The sequence below is a fragment of the Vigna unguiculata genome, chromosome 9 (assembly GCF_004118075.2).
Source record: "Vigna unguiculata cultivar IT97K-499-35 chromosome 9, ASM411807v1, whole genome shotgun sequence".
NCBI lineage: Eukaryota > Viridiplantae > Streptophyta > Magnoliopsida > Fabales > Fabaceae > Vigna > Vigna unguiculata.
Genome location: NC_040287.1, coordinates 34,676,658 through 34,691,197, shown reverse-complemented (window position 1 = coordinate 34,691,197; position 14,540 = coordinate 34,676,658). Strand labels below are relative to the sequence as shown.

General features: G+C 32.6%; 1 protein-coding gene across 1 annotated transcript; it reads right to left on the bottom strand.

Annotated features, from left to right (window-relative positions):
* Positions 1-116: 116 nt before the first annotated feature.
* On the bottom strand, positions 117-2,055 carry LOC114164618. Its single transcript, XM_028049348.1, has one exon. It carries the CDS (start codon positions 1,516-1,518, stop codon positions 499-501), a length of 1,020 nt encoding a protein of 339 aa, XP_027905149.1. The 5' UTR covers positions 1,519-2,055; the 3' UTR covers positions 117-498.
* Between the last annotated feature and the right edge of the window lie 12,485 nt (positions 2,056-14,540).

Below are 14,540 nucleotides of genomic sequence, written 5' to 3'. Positions count from 1 at the left end.
AAAAATACACTTTTGTTTTATAAAATACACTGATTTAACACTAAGTTTTTAATAATAAAATATAAGACATTAAATTAAAAGCGATGTAGAGACGGGAAAGTGTTTGCAGTTTGCAGTTTGCAGTTTGCAGTTTGCAGCATCCATAATATATTGGCATCGATTATAGTAACATATGTGAACTAAACAAAAATTAAATATTCCTTTCCCTAATAACTACCAATCTACAACACCAAGGGAGTAACACGTTCATTCTCACGTACATGCCAGCCACCAAAATATTTCACCGGAAACTTATACAAATAAATCAGAAATGAAACTGTACAGGTACGAAATCAGTAATTCCAGAAGCTAAAACTGGGATTTTAGTATTAGATTTCCCAGTTTCCACACCAAAGCCGTATCGTGGATGAAGAGAAGTCTCACAAACTCGTAAAAGAAAAAAAAATTATCGAAAAAATAGCTGTAACGGTGAACGATGATGTTGATGATATTGATATCTTATCTTTTGGAACTTCGACTCCTTGACATGAGATCTCTGAGGCCGCCAACAATCCATGTCTCTTTTGCAATATCAGAAGAAATGCCGTAAAAATCAGAGTCGTATCGCATCACCACCATCTTCTCCTTCTTTCTCCTCTCTTCCTCCATCAACGACTTTAAACTCTGTCCCTTCTTTACCACCACCTCCCCTTTTTGTTTTCCTTTTTCTCTCTCCTCTTCTTCAACATCACCACCTTCCCTCTCTCTCACCCAACTTTTCGCCGGAGCAGACCTACAACGCATCAGCAATAACGCGTTCGGAGGAGGAACCGACACCGACACAGACACGCTTTCCTCGTCATTTCTTCTCTCCTCTGTCTCTTCTCTCCGCTTGTTTTGGTTCTCTTGCAACACCATGAACCATTTCGAGAAAACAGTTCTCGATGCTTCACTCTCGTTTTCTCCCACGCCCACGTGCTTTTCCTCCTCTTCTTCCACTTCCTCCTCCTCCTCCTCATCGTCTTCTTCTTCTTCAGTGGCGATGTCGGTTCCGGAGAAGGAGCCGAAGCATCTGAAGTCGAACCTTATGCTTCTCAAGCAAGTCAAGAACTGCATTATATCCTTCTTGAAACCGAGGGTCTCGGCCCAGCTGAGACGCTTCCTCTGTTTTTTGTCGGTGTGGATCTTCTCTATCTCTTCCATCACCGATTGCCAGCTCCTGCACGTCGTTTTGGGCCGGACCTTGATCTGACCGGCGCACGTTACTTTGGGTGAGGTTGGTTCCGTGATTTCTGAGCCCATTGATTTGGTTTTGGACCATAATAAAGGACTGGCTTGGCCTCCGGCGCCGCCTCTGGAGAAGGATTTCTTACGGTGATGGTGGCTGTTGTGGTGGCGTTTGCTGGGCTCGGAGGGTCGGGCCGGGCTGCAAATGGGCTTTGGCATTAGAGTGAGATGAGCCCGAGATGGGAAACATACCAAGAGATCAGCGGAGGGTGGTGCTTGTGGTAATGCTTTGCCTTCTCTTGCTTTGATCATATTGTGGGTTATTGTAATTTGTTTTGGGTGAACGTGTATGTTGCAATGAGCTTAGATCTTGAGCCTGGTTCGGAACAGTAGCAACAGAAGTAGCAAATACCAATGGTGGTGTTATTGTGTGAGGGGTTTTTAAAAGAAAGGAGGGAAGCAATGACAGCTTATGCAGTTATGCTTTAGCCTTTATCTAGGTGTTCCTTCTCTTTTATCCATGGGTTTGTTCAATTCATTCTTATTGCGCTGCTTTTTGGTCCCCTTTCTCACTGTTTGAATTTGTGTCACGGGGGTTTATTTAAAATAGATAATAGAAATTGGTGCTTGGTTGGGGAAATGCTTAAAAAAGAAAAAGGTTAAATGGAAAGGCAAAGCCCACGAGGCTTGCTTCATGATCCAATCATGGCCACACCTTGTGAGCCCATGACAGATGGTTGAGTTCACTCTGCATGCCCTCTTCTTCCTCATACACATGCTCTCAACTCACTCTCACCCTCAACTACCTAACGGCCCCTCCTTTGGAACCCACAACTTTCTGTGAGAAAATTTAAAGAAACCAAAACTCTCCTTCTTTCGAGAGAATGAATGAATAGAGATCATTACTTGGGGATCAGTTTCAACTCATCTTCCACTTCATTGCTTCCCAACCCAAACTGCTGCTGGACCATCATTCCATTCAAGTACAATCATATTTTAAGTAATAAATTTTTACAGTTTTTTCATGTCGAGATGTCATCTTTTAAATAATTTTAAAATATTGAAAATAAAAAAATAAAAAACCATTTAAAAAATGTCATATATAAAAGAAAGTTATCAAAATTTAATAGTCAAAAATCATTTTTCTTCTATCGAACCCTTTTCTCTTACTACAACCATTAACTACTACACATCAACAAAATAATCACCTATCTTACATAATTTCCTTTAATCGTTTAAATAAAATTGAAAAATTATACTTTGAATCCCAATTTTTTTATTTTCATTTTTTATTCCCTGACGTAGTTTAGTATGGATCGTTAATCCTTTCAAAGATAATGATAGATTAATCAATGAACCACACTAAGTCATGTTAGAAATTAAAGAATGGAAATACAAAAATGAGAATATTATTAAAATCGTGATAAACATTCTTGACTCTTTGATAAAAAAATACGAATGTAGTAATTAACCTTAATAATGTTATATAATAATTTATCAGTTAAATTTTTTAATGGAAAAAAGTAGTTATCTATAAAATTATTAGTCATTTAAGTTGGGTAACATAATTAAAAATTGTGCAAATGAGACTTTGTCACCCTTTTCTTTATCTTTGTTGTCTCATTGTCTCGTACTTTTTATCTTTAAAAAGTGAATAATACATCTAAAGAAACAAAAAATGTTGGCGTGAAGTGACCGTAAAATTCAAAGGAAATATAGAATGATGCTAAGTGTATGAATATGATTTGACAGTAGCAAAGAGGAGTTTCCTTAGGTGTAGGTTGAAGAAAATTTTGAAGTAGTTTATTCTTTTTTCTCTCCTTTTGTTTTCCTGAATGGGGAGAATGTTATGTTGCAGCCGAACTAAAGTTATGAAGGTGTGAAACGGGGACTAAGTAAAGTGAGGATATCATAATGAAGACGGTAACGCACTTGATAGCATGGGAAAAATGGTCCCCTCTAGTCATTATGCAGGTAGCACTAGGATTATAATTTTATGCTTTACCAGGACGAATCATATAATACTCTTCTTCATCTTTATCTTTTAATTCATAGTTGTCATCATCATATTCAGATCTTCTACACTTATATTTACATATTCCATGTTACAACCCATATAAACAAACCCAAATAACGCTTACAAAAGCTCATGGTAACGTAACTTCCTCAACTCATACACGTGCTTCACTCTCAACTAATATATTTCTATTATCTTTTCAACTTTGAAAAGTTACTCTTGCCTGTTTCACATAAAATTTTTATCACAAAACTTACTGTTACTCGCACAATCTGTTAAATAATTTGGGAGAAGAATGACATGAGAATTTTCAAAATATCCCAGAAAGAACAAAGAGAGTTACCCAATAAAATTTTGAAATAAAAGGAGTTCTTAAAATCTAATTTCAAGAGTTTTGACTTCTACTTTTTTTTGTTAGCTTTATTTCAAATATCAGAGCTTAAACTTCAATTTTGAATTCTTTAGTTTTAAAGTAACTTTCAAGCTAAAAGAAATCAGACAAAGTGGTACTTTGGAAGTAATATATAACTGTTTTGAGTTCATTCAATTTAGAAGACACTTACAATAGGTGATGTGCATAAGGTTGAAGAAGTCATTTTCTCACCACATCACGTTAAATAAGAGTGTGGAAAAAAGGAAGAAAGAGAAAGCGTGTTGAAATGGTTGCATCTTCGGCACTGTAGTTTCGGCTTTCCATAAGAGAGACAGCTCAACTTCTTACGAAGTCATTAACCATGAAACCTAAGAAGTAGAGCTTCACACCATTTAATAATCCAATTGATATTGAAACATGTGGATTTAATTTAGCTTTAAATTCTTTAAAATATATCTCATTTCATATTAGTTGAATTTACCGTATAATTCACTATCGTAGTAGAAGTGGGCTTTAAGTTATTTATGATAGGCTCTAACCTAACTCTGATACTATATTAGAAATGGATTTTAAGTATAACTCAACCCTACAAAATCAACTTGTAAGACGAGGTTTACACCCTACTTATATATTGTGAACTGACTTTATCTTTAATCAATGTGAGACTTCCAACATATTGAGATTCCTTCTAAATTTGATGTTCAGTATTTTTATATGAATATTTAATATTCTTACACTGAGAATATTTGTTAAAAGATATTATATTGACAATATATAAAAAATCTTATCGAATCCAATATTTTAAAATTAAGATAGTGTTGTTAATATTATATGTTAATATCTTATAAAAGTATTTTAGCATGCGATTAAGTACATTTAAGCCAATAATTTTCTTTTATAATTTTTAAATAAAGTTTGAAAAAAGTAGCTCAAATAATGATGCATGTTTTTCATAAAATGATATATTGGATAAGAGGTGAAGTGAACCGATAGTTTTCACATATACTTTTTGTTGGGTAGCCTCCATAATTAAAAAATTGAAACATTTTGTCTAACTAGACCCATCATGCATTTACTTATTCTAACATCTCTTTACGGAAAGCAAGATGCTTCGTATTCGGCCATATTAATGCTATGGAAGCGGAAGGAAGACCAACACAACCACATTAGAGAGAGGATGGCTTAAAGATTTTAATCACTTCAGCTTCGGTGGATATATACAATGAGAATAACAAAAAGGAGTCTTCAATTTAAAAAATAATTTGGAAAACATACATGTAACACCAAAAAAAAAGTGTTTTCAATAATTTTCTTTTAGTTTTGTAACACAAGATGCAATCAATATCTTTGTAAACGTGACAGATCCAGAAATTTCTTTTGAGCATAATAGTTTATAGTATATATGTGAAAGAAAAAAATTATAGAATATATAATTTTATGAAAGCAAATGTAAAATATTTAAGTTTGTGTGATTTAACTAATATGGTAATTTTATGTAAATATTGAAATCAAAATAAATTTTGACATGCCAAATCATATCCTTCACTCAAAATAAATTAGAAGATTTCCTTATCTAATCAATGATCTAAGTACTAGCTAATTAGGCATGTCAAAACGGGTTAGGTCCTAGCGGTCTTTTTAATTTTACCCCTTTCTTTATTCATTTGTTACGATACAAAGAAGAAACCCACAACAGGCGACTCACACATAGAACAACACCCACGGTAGGCAACTCTACTTAGCGACGGTCCTTCTTTAACAAAGGTGACCTACAGTTTCCAAACTCACGGTGAAGGTCACCCACAGTTTCTAAGTTCACAATCGCGAAATGTTTGTCCTTTATTTTCTTTGGAACATTTTTTAGGGTTCCTTTGTGGTTGTATCGTGTAGTTGTGGAGATGAAACATTTTGTGAATTGGGATTTTTTTTGTTTTAGTGACTTCGTGGATAGGGTGGTTGGGATTTGCATAGCCCCTAAATTTTGGCTTTGGGGAGGAGTTTTATTGAGTCTTGTAGAGAAAATAGTTACTATTTTTTTGTGCAATATCAAAGAAAAATGTGGATTACATATACAAAGCAACTGTGTTCATGCAATGGGTAGTAGAACAATATTAAGATAGCTATGTTTTTCTTTTTCATATGTGGTTGCAGATCTTGTAGCTGGTACAAGTTTTAGAGTTTCATCAAAGGCCAATTTTGAAAAAAAAAATAAGGAAGGGGTGTGGTGGGCCAGCCTGCATATTGGCGGGATAAGTCTAACTCAACAGTCCCTAACTCGTTAGTCCGATTACTCATTTATTGGCATACTAGAAACGAGTCTGGCCTAAACGGACCGAATTAGCCTGTTTTGACATGCCTAAAGCTAATAATGTATGAATAGATGAATCTTATAATAAATTATATATGTATATCTAAATGTAGTTAATATTCAAATTTTAGTAGACAATCAATCTTTGAAAATATTTTTAAAGATGAGGAGAAAATTAAGTTAGAAAGTATGAGAATGATAAATATTTGAGTCCTAACTACTATTCATATTTATCAAAGATTTCTTTTAAATGATAAATGGAGATGTGAAAAGTGTTTTGTGCAAGTTTCATACACATGTCAATTTCTTGTAAGAATGCTTCTTAATCTTCATTTATCTTATCTAAGTGGAAAATTTGCACATATTTGATCCAACCATGCCATTTTTTCCTGTGAATTGCATTTATAAGATTCTTTCAAAGGTTCTTACAAACAAAATAAAGTATGTTTTTGGAATCATTTGATAAGAGAAAAAATAATTTTTAGTGAAAGAAATATGTTGTATATGACACACATAAGAATGTTGCAAGCTTTGACATTCACTTGACATGAGTATTTTTTTTGTCTTCAGTTTAAAGTTCTCTTGGGATAGATTGGTGATTCCTATCTAGCTAAACATAATTGCTTTTCTCCCTCATGTCTAGCATATCTATAAGGCATGACTCAAATAAAACAATCATTGTATGCTTCCAATAGTAATAATCTACACCTTTAGACAAAGGCAAACACATGGACCTAAAACTTAACAAGTTTTGTTGTAGGATCATGCCTTTCGTAGGACTTAACCCGCAATCACAACTCCACCAAAACCCCAACCAACACACCCCAAAACTAGGATTTGGATTACGCGAATAAGCAGGGTACCTCTCAGCTCACAAAAAGGGCGAAGAGACCTCAACTCATTATACCAAAACTCTGGGTGTTGATGGTCAAAGGCACTTCGACCTACAACTATATTATGCATCAAGACTCTCAACTAGCACATCTCGATTCTGGGAGCTAGTGTATATACATAGGTTGAGAACATCTAAGCCTAATGCGTGTGTAGGTCAAAGCCACCTTGACATGTACGAAGAGATTAGAGACATGTATGTCATTACTGTAGTATAGATCCACCTAAGCAAAAGGTCAAATCATAAAGTGATTAGGGACAAGTAAATGCATTACAAGTTTTAAAATCTAGTGAGTTTCTAAATCAGATTTTGAAATTCAGTGAGTTTGTAAACCAAATTTTGAAATTCGGTGAGTTTTTAAGTGGGTATATTTCTTGACTAGATTTCCAAATTCGGAGTTGTGGCTATTGGGGATGCGAGATATTCAATATCTACTTACCCCAATTTACTTTTTTTTTTTTATTTACTTTTGTGAAGGGTATAATTTTGTAGGGGCAAAAAATTTAGAGGTGGAAAAGAAAAACTTGGAGGTGCAGGAAAAATCCCCTTATGAGGTCCGGTACTCTTTCGTAAGAAAATTTTATTCTTTTTTATTCTCTATGTGTGTGCACTCGTGAATCTCAAAAATAGAGTAGCGTATGCATACGGGCCACTGGGCTTAGAAATCCAAATGGATAGGAAAAGTCAATCTCCACAAACATGGAGCAATATTACAAAACAATGCCTTTTAAATTTCAGGAAATCGTGAAAATTTCTCAATAAAGTACTTACTTGGTATTTTAAATAGCATGTTTATACAAAAAAAAAAGACACTTATAAAAAATTGTACATAACTATTACAAGTAAAAAAGATTCTTCTCCATGAATGTAATAACGTTTGAAGTATGAATTACAAATGATTTAAACTCCTTACCACTGAGTAGTAACCTAATTTCTATTGCTTTTATTTTGAAATATATAAATATAAACAAAAACTATTAAAGGCTACGAGAAAGCATGAAGTTAGTACCCATGAAGGCCTGACGAGAGAGCAGCAAGGTAGGAGTGACAAGAATTTGGAGTGGGCATAGCGAGCAAAACCCAACATCTTAAAGTGGGCCAGATCCAGCCCAACTTAGACATACCGAAGTTTTTTGCTTCCCGCACTCCCACAAATTATAGACGCACTCTCCTAATTTTTAAAATGATTATTTTACTTTTTCACAAAATTGACACCCGGATTACCTGTTCTGGAAATCTTTTGGAATACACTATCCAAATTTTTTGAAACATGATTTCTGTAACAGAATCTTGGAAATAAGATTTTCAAAAGGAAATTTACAGAATAAGTTTTCATGAACACATAAAATGTATTCTAGAACAAAAATTTTGAAACAAATTGTCTGGAGCATATGTAATATCTTCTGGAATGAGTTTTGTGAAATGATTTTTCTAGAGCAAGTTTTTTGAAGCACATAAAATGTGACTCGAGCTTTTTGGAATGAGCTTTTCTTCCTCGACATGTTATCTATCTCTTTTTTATTTGCAGCAGTAATGGTACAGAAGACGGTGACAATAATTATACGGTGCAGTTTAGTCTTTCTCAGTTCTTATCAAATTTCAATTGTCTTACGTCACTCTAAGAATTTTGTTTTTTAAGAACAAAATTGTAACGATCTCTACGCTCCAAATACATGCAGTACTGCCGAACTAGCGTCGTTGGTGACTAAATTCCGAGGTCACTGTCCAACTTTTCACACTGCAACCAAAAGCCAAGTGACCGACAATATAAATGAAATGTAGCATAATTTATGAGCTTTTTGTAGCTGCTAGGTTCTTCCCCCCGTCCCTTTACATGAGCTTTTTTAATGATTTATTGTTTTGGGTGGTGCCTTGGTGCTAAGTCTTTCGAAGATATACTTCAGCAGCCGCTAGACCTTTTAACAAATAATTTGTACTACTATTGCTGTTTGTGGGCTACATTGATGGCACTGTGCCAATGGCTACCAACACTTTTGAGTAATGATTAGCACCGATAGATAAAAGATTCACTCATTCACAAATCATATATATCATAGTTTTGTTCCAACTTCCAAATGATCTTTTCATTGGCTAAGGTAGCAGGAACGCAATTAACGCTGTTTGAAATGTGATTCCAAACAATGGTTCGGAGTTGTTATATGGTAATGTCAACTTAAGAAATGATATATATTGTGAAGATGCGTATGAAAAGAGGAGGATGATGGTGTGTCAGATTTTGTATGTATCTGAAGCAAAACAGCTTTGAAACCTGAAAAGAACCTAACTTACTTGTTAAAGGATAATGGATGGGACAAAAGAAAATGGAAAAGTTTTGAAATATGAGCTTGCAATTATAACAGGTGTGCGTGTCAGTCTGATGGGAAGGACAGTTATGGTAGGAAAAGCATTCGAGTTTGTGGTAGATTATTTTAGCTGTATTGCGGCCAAAAGGTTGAAAACAGAGGCACGTAGCTTGCAGGGAAGAACAAGAGCCTACAAATGTTGGCACCTCATCATGGAAGAGTAGAAGGGAAAACCATCCAAATGCCAATAAACATTATCCAAATTAACACTTCCTGCTGTTTTTTTCCGCCACAAAAACGTGTCACAAACTCAACACTCCACGCTTCTCTCAACATTTTATCTACCTCATTCTATGTAATGCTTACTTAGTTCATGCACACACTCATGTAAATTTTCAGAGACAGCCACGTCTCATCAAAATTCTACATGCACTGATAATTTACCTTCTTTTCATTAATATAACCACATTGATTAGTTTAATTTATGTTATTAGAATCATTTTATTACCAAAATTATTTGTCTATAACATTGAAACTAGTTGTAGGTTTCAGCATTAGAATTTTCGCATAATTCAAGTCCTCAAAAATGGTTTACGAGGAAAAAATTTACATCTATATTTGGGTATTGGAAAGAAGAATCATCAGATAATATTTCACACCAATAAATTATGAATCAATTCATATAAATACGTACAAGTGATTATGAATCTCATACAAACTTAAAATTTTAATTAACATTTTAAGATAATATATATATATATATATATATATATATATATTTAAAAGTAGGGTTATTTTTGGATGAATATAGTATTAAGGAAAATAGAATTGATGTGAATATCCTTATAATTTATGTATAAGAGTATTGTGTCATGTGTCATTGTTGTACTACAGGTAAGTATAGACCAAAATTGAAAATAAATTAAACAAAAAATGAAAATTTATCATGTTAATCAAGCCTAACAAAAACAAGAATCAAAGTATTTAAGTCAAATAATTTATTTTCTTAAATTCTTATTTAGGAAGAAGTTTTCCCAAACATGTCCATATTACTTTGACTAAAAAATAATCAAATTAATTTTTTTATTTCATATGCATTTTTATTTGAATTAGTGTAAAATTAATCATTAACATAAATTCGTATAAAATTTATGTAAAAAATTTTATGTTCTCAAACAATCAAATAAAGTTTTGCATTATATGAATAAAATTTGCATCACAATAATTCATTTGGATTGATGTTAAATCTCATCCCTTTTGTTAAGAGATGTTTCCTCATTATCCATATTATTTTAACTTTAATTTTTATTAATTTGAGACACAAGTTTTTTTTCTAGTACACCTTCTAATGCCTACTACTTTTAAGTTTGATGCATAAATGATAAGGTAACTTATTGAACAGCATACATAAGATCATTATAACTGTACATATGACCCATCGTACTTTCAATATTAACTATTATGTATATGTACGACTTTGATTGAATACGAGGCACGCACTTAATTGAAGATAGTAGTAATCTGGAAGCAACTATCTTCTCATTATGGTTTTAAGTTGCGACTAATGATTTAACGTCCATGTACGTAACACATATCATAGCTTTTCCTTCTTTCACTTCATTCCTCTCTTTGAATTTTTTGTCTTTTCCTGTTCGTTTTCTTGTTTCTAATTATTTTGACCGTACATGATAATATCAATAGTAATAATAATGTAAATCGGATCACGTAAGCACGTACATTGGCTCGCATAGAAGTAGAGGTGCAATCAAAATGATATGAAAATTTTGAAAGATTTGGTTTATTTTTTCTTCGATGTAATTCTTTATTTTTATACGTGACTAATTTATGAGAAAGGGTGGTGCTGGTTTTAGTTTTGGTTCTTATTCAGGTGGGTAAACTCTAAAGAACATTTTTGCTTTACCAGAAAAACAAAGAAGAATGGCCCCGGCGGCAGCACTTGCGAATATAATAAACGTGTAGATTCTTTGTACTTGTAGTATTGTTGCAAAGAAGCACGTGGTGATGAGTAAGTAGGAATGGTTAATAAAGGCTTAGTCTCGTCCAACGTGGGTGTTTGTACGATGAATAAGGATGTGTTAGTTAGAGCCACAATATTTTGTGGATTTTTAAATGAGAGAAAATTGAAAAAATGAGGGGCGATTATTAGTTTATAGTTTGGGAGTGGGGTTGGGTTTAAAATTCTGCAACAGGGCATGCAGAGGAGAAGAAGGATTCTTGTTCTTGACAACATAGTTCAACTAACCACCATCATCCAAAATGCCTCTCATTCTTGACAACCTAGATGCGCACTATTTTCACTCAGATTCTGTGTAAATATTGCAACAACTTTTTTTGTTATTCTTAAGATATCAACTTTGAAATTCACATTCATTTATATAATACAGAGCATCTCAACAAAATAAACAATTAAATTATCAATTATTAATACCCTATTACGTGAATAAGTGTTGCTTATCGATAAACTCAGTAAATTCTATGCACCCATTATATGACATAAAAATATATAAATGAAAGATACGAGATATTAGAACGCTGTAATTTTAATGATATTTGGAATTTTAAAACTCTATTAACAACGGTGATGAATATTCATGATGTAGATATGTGTTGTCCTCATTTAGTTTCATGTCTATTATTTTTAGAGGTAGTTTTTTGAACTTTTGTTAAGAGTACAAATTTATATTTATACTGAATTTAATAGTTATTTATGCATTGGTTAATGTTTAGAGAAAGACTTTCGAAGATTTTGGTTGGGAAATAATATTATTTAGTGTGACATACTTTTTCACCAATGAGAGTGGTTACTTGAAATCTTAGAGAAAGATGATCCTAGAGCTTACGATGTTGTAAATATATGCAATTCAAATTTTTTTCATATTTTTCATGAAAGAATTCTATACACTGATAAATCAACTAATTTAGGATTAATTTTTAGAGAATAATATAAATGTTTTAATGTTTTATCTAGATTCTTTTCATAATAGGTATTATTTCTCTCTACTTATGTTTTGTGATGACAAATAATTGATGAATTTTGGAATATTAGTATAATTATTTAAATGTTAAAGTTTACACTTATGTTTAATATTGTTTTTGAATGTTGAGGCCATAAAAACATTATACACTGCGTGTCCAATTTACTATGTTGTCTTATTATTTGAATGTTTCTATGTTTTTGTTTCAGCATCTAGTGCTGCGTTAATTTGCGCCAAATATGGATTTTCGTTAGCTAGAAGGGCCGTTTCTCAAATGTTGTATATAAAGGGTCACTTAAACTGCACTACCTTTTCAGGAAACACTGACTATTTTGTTCCTGATTAATTTCTTTTTTATTTGCAATCCGAAATTCATAAATAAGATTACTAAAACCTATATAATAATAGCATTTATATAGAGATTCACTTTCACTTATTTGATGATTGTACAATTTCTATCAACTTTTTATTTTGTTTATTAAAGTTTTGAAGTTATAAAAATAAGAGATTACACATGTCCTTAGCTGTTAGGCGAAATACAAATTATTTTGAGGAAGAACCCCTGTTAGTGATGTGTGATTGATGTGCAGAGGAAGGCATTGATTCACATCGCAGGAATAGTCAGATTCAATGGTTCAGACCCACCCTTATATCTAAAAATACACAAGAACTATAAATTATAAAATTGTTATAAATTATTAGATGAAATGTGTTTTAGATGGGGTAGCATTGTAGAGCAATCAATTACAGCTTGGACCATTCTATAGCTAGTGCTCCATGCACTAATAATAAAAACAAGCAATGGAAAGAAAGAAACTTCGTTAAGATAATGACAAAGATTCAAGGAACAATCCTTTTTACTCACTATCAGTGTATAAATTACATTTATGACAATAATTTGTTCGTGGAATGTTCTTATTCGTTTCACTAAGTACATTTAACTGGATTCTTTGATATAAAAAAAGGGAGTAATCTTGGATTTATGTAGTGGTCCGATTTACTTTATACGAATAGAAAAATAATGATCATTATACGCATCATCAAGTACACTCTTTTTGATCCAACCCCAAATCTTCTATGACAACCTTATTGGTGCCACTCATTGAGGTGTTAAATTAAATCTTGTATGCGTGCCCGATACGATATTGAGGACCTAATCTTTGCATATTCAAGTAGGAAATATGCGATGAAAAACGTAGGCTTTTAGTTTTTTGTGACTTGAAACTGAAAGGAGAATTGATGCAAGGGGTTTAAAAAGCACCCAAGTTGCTCTAATAGCATCATTCCGACTTTTGATGTTTGACAAGTGAATTCCATTCCAAAACTTCCAATGACCCATTGAAGATCATAGGATATATAAAACTAAAAAAACTAAAAACTAAAGTGAGAGAGTGGATATCCGAAAATGCAGATTAGAAATGAAGAGGTAAGTGTATGTGTTGGTTTGGATTAATATGAATGATTTATAAAGGTGGTTGCACTGAGAAAAGATGTGGGCATGGTGGGCATAAGTGGGCTTAGCACTAACCCATGATTTGTGGGTCCAACATGAATCATTGCCTTCCCATTGTGGCTGCCAAGTCACATCACAGAAAGGCAACTATGTGTGGACCCTTCGCCTGCTGCAACTGCCTTTCCTTTCCTTCCTTGATGGGACCACTCATTTATATTTTTAATAATATCATACCAAAAAAATTAAGATCTTATATATTAAAAAAGATTTTAAGTTATAAACAAAAATCGTCTTTATAATTTAATATTACTTTTTATTGATAAAAAACTAATATCAAAAATATGTGCTTTACAAGATTTTTTATAAAATAAAATAAAATTAAGAATTGATGTTATGGATAGCTTCCTCATAGCTGAAAGTCTCTCTCAATGGGTTATCCAAATGGTGGCTGGCGGTTTTTTCAGTTGATTACCATATATTTTATGTGTGCTCCTGCAGTGGGGTTTCCAATTTGGGATAACTGTTACGTGAGAATGAGCGATTGAAGAAGCTTTGTGAATGGTGGATGTAATGGACTACAATGGAGCCTACTGGCACAGCACCGATCATTTCGATGGAGACCATACTTGCAAATTCAATGCTGGTAGCATCGGAGCATATCCCTCTAACAAACTTTTCCTTGTGTTAAAGTGAAACGATAAAATTGATGTGTAATGTAAAATTTATAAATAAATTTATTTTATCTTTAGCCAATGTAATAATATATTTTTTATATGAGACAATTTTTGAAATATGAAATTAAGTAATAATAAAAGTCCTATTATCAGAAGTATAATAAATTCAATAAATAACAAATTTTGTTATTATAAATTTTAAATTATTTTAATATTATTTTAAAAAACAAACTTTAAATTTAACTCATACAAAACCAATTTATAAATTAAAATTTACATCTAATATGTAATAAATTTATCTTATTTTTAACATTGATT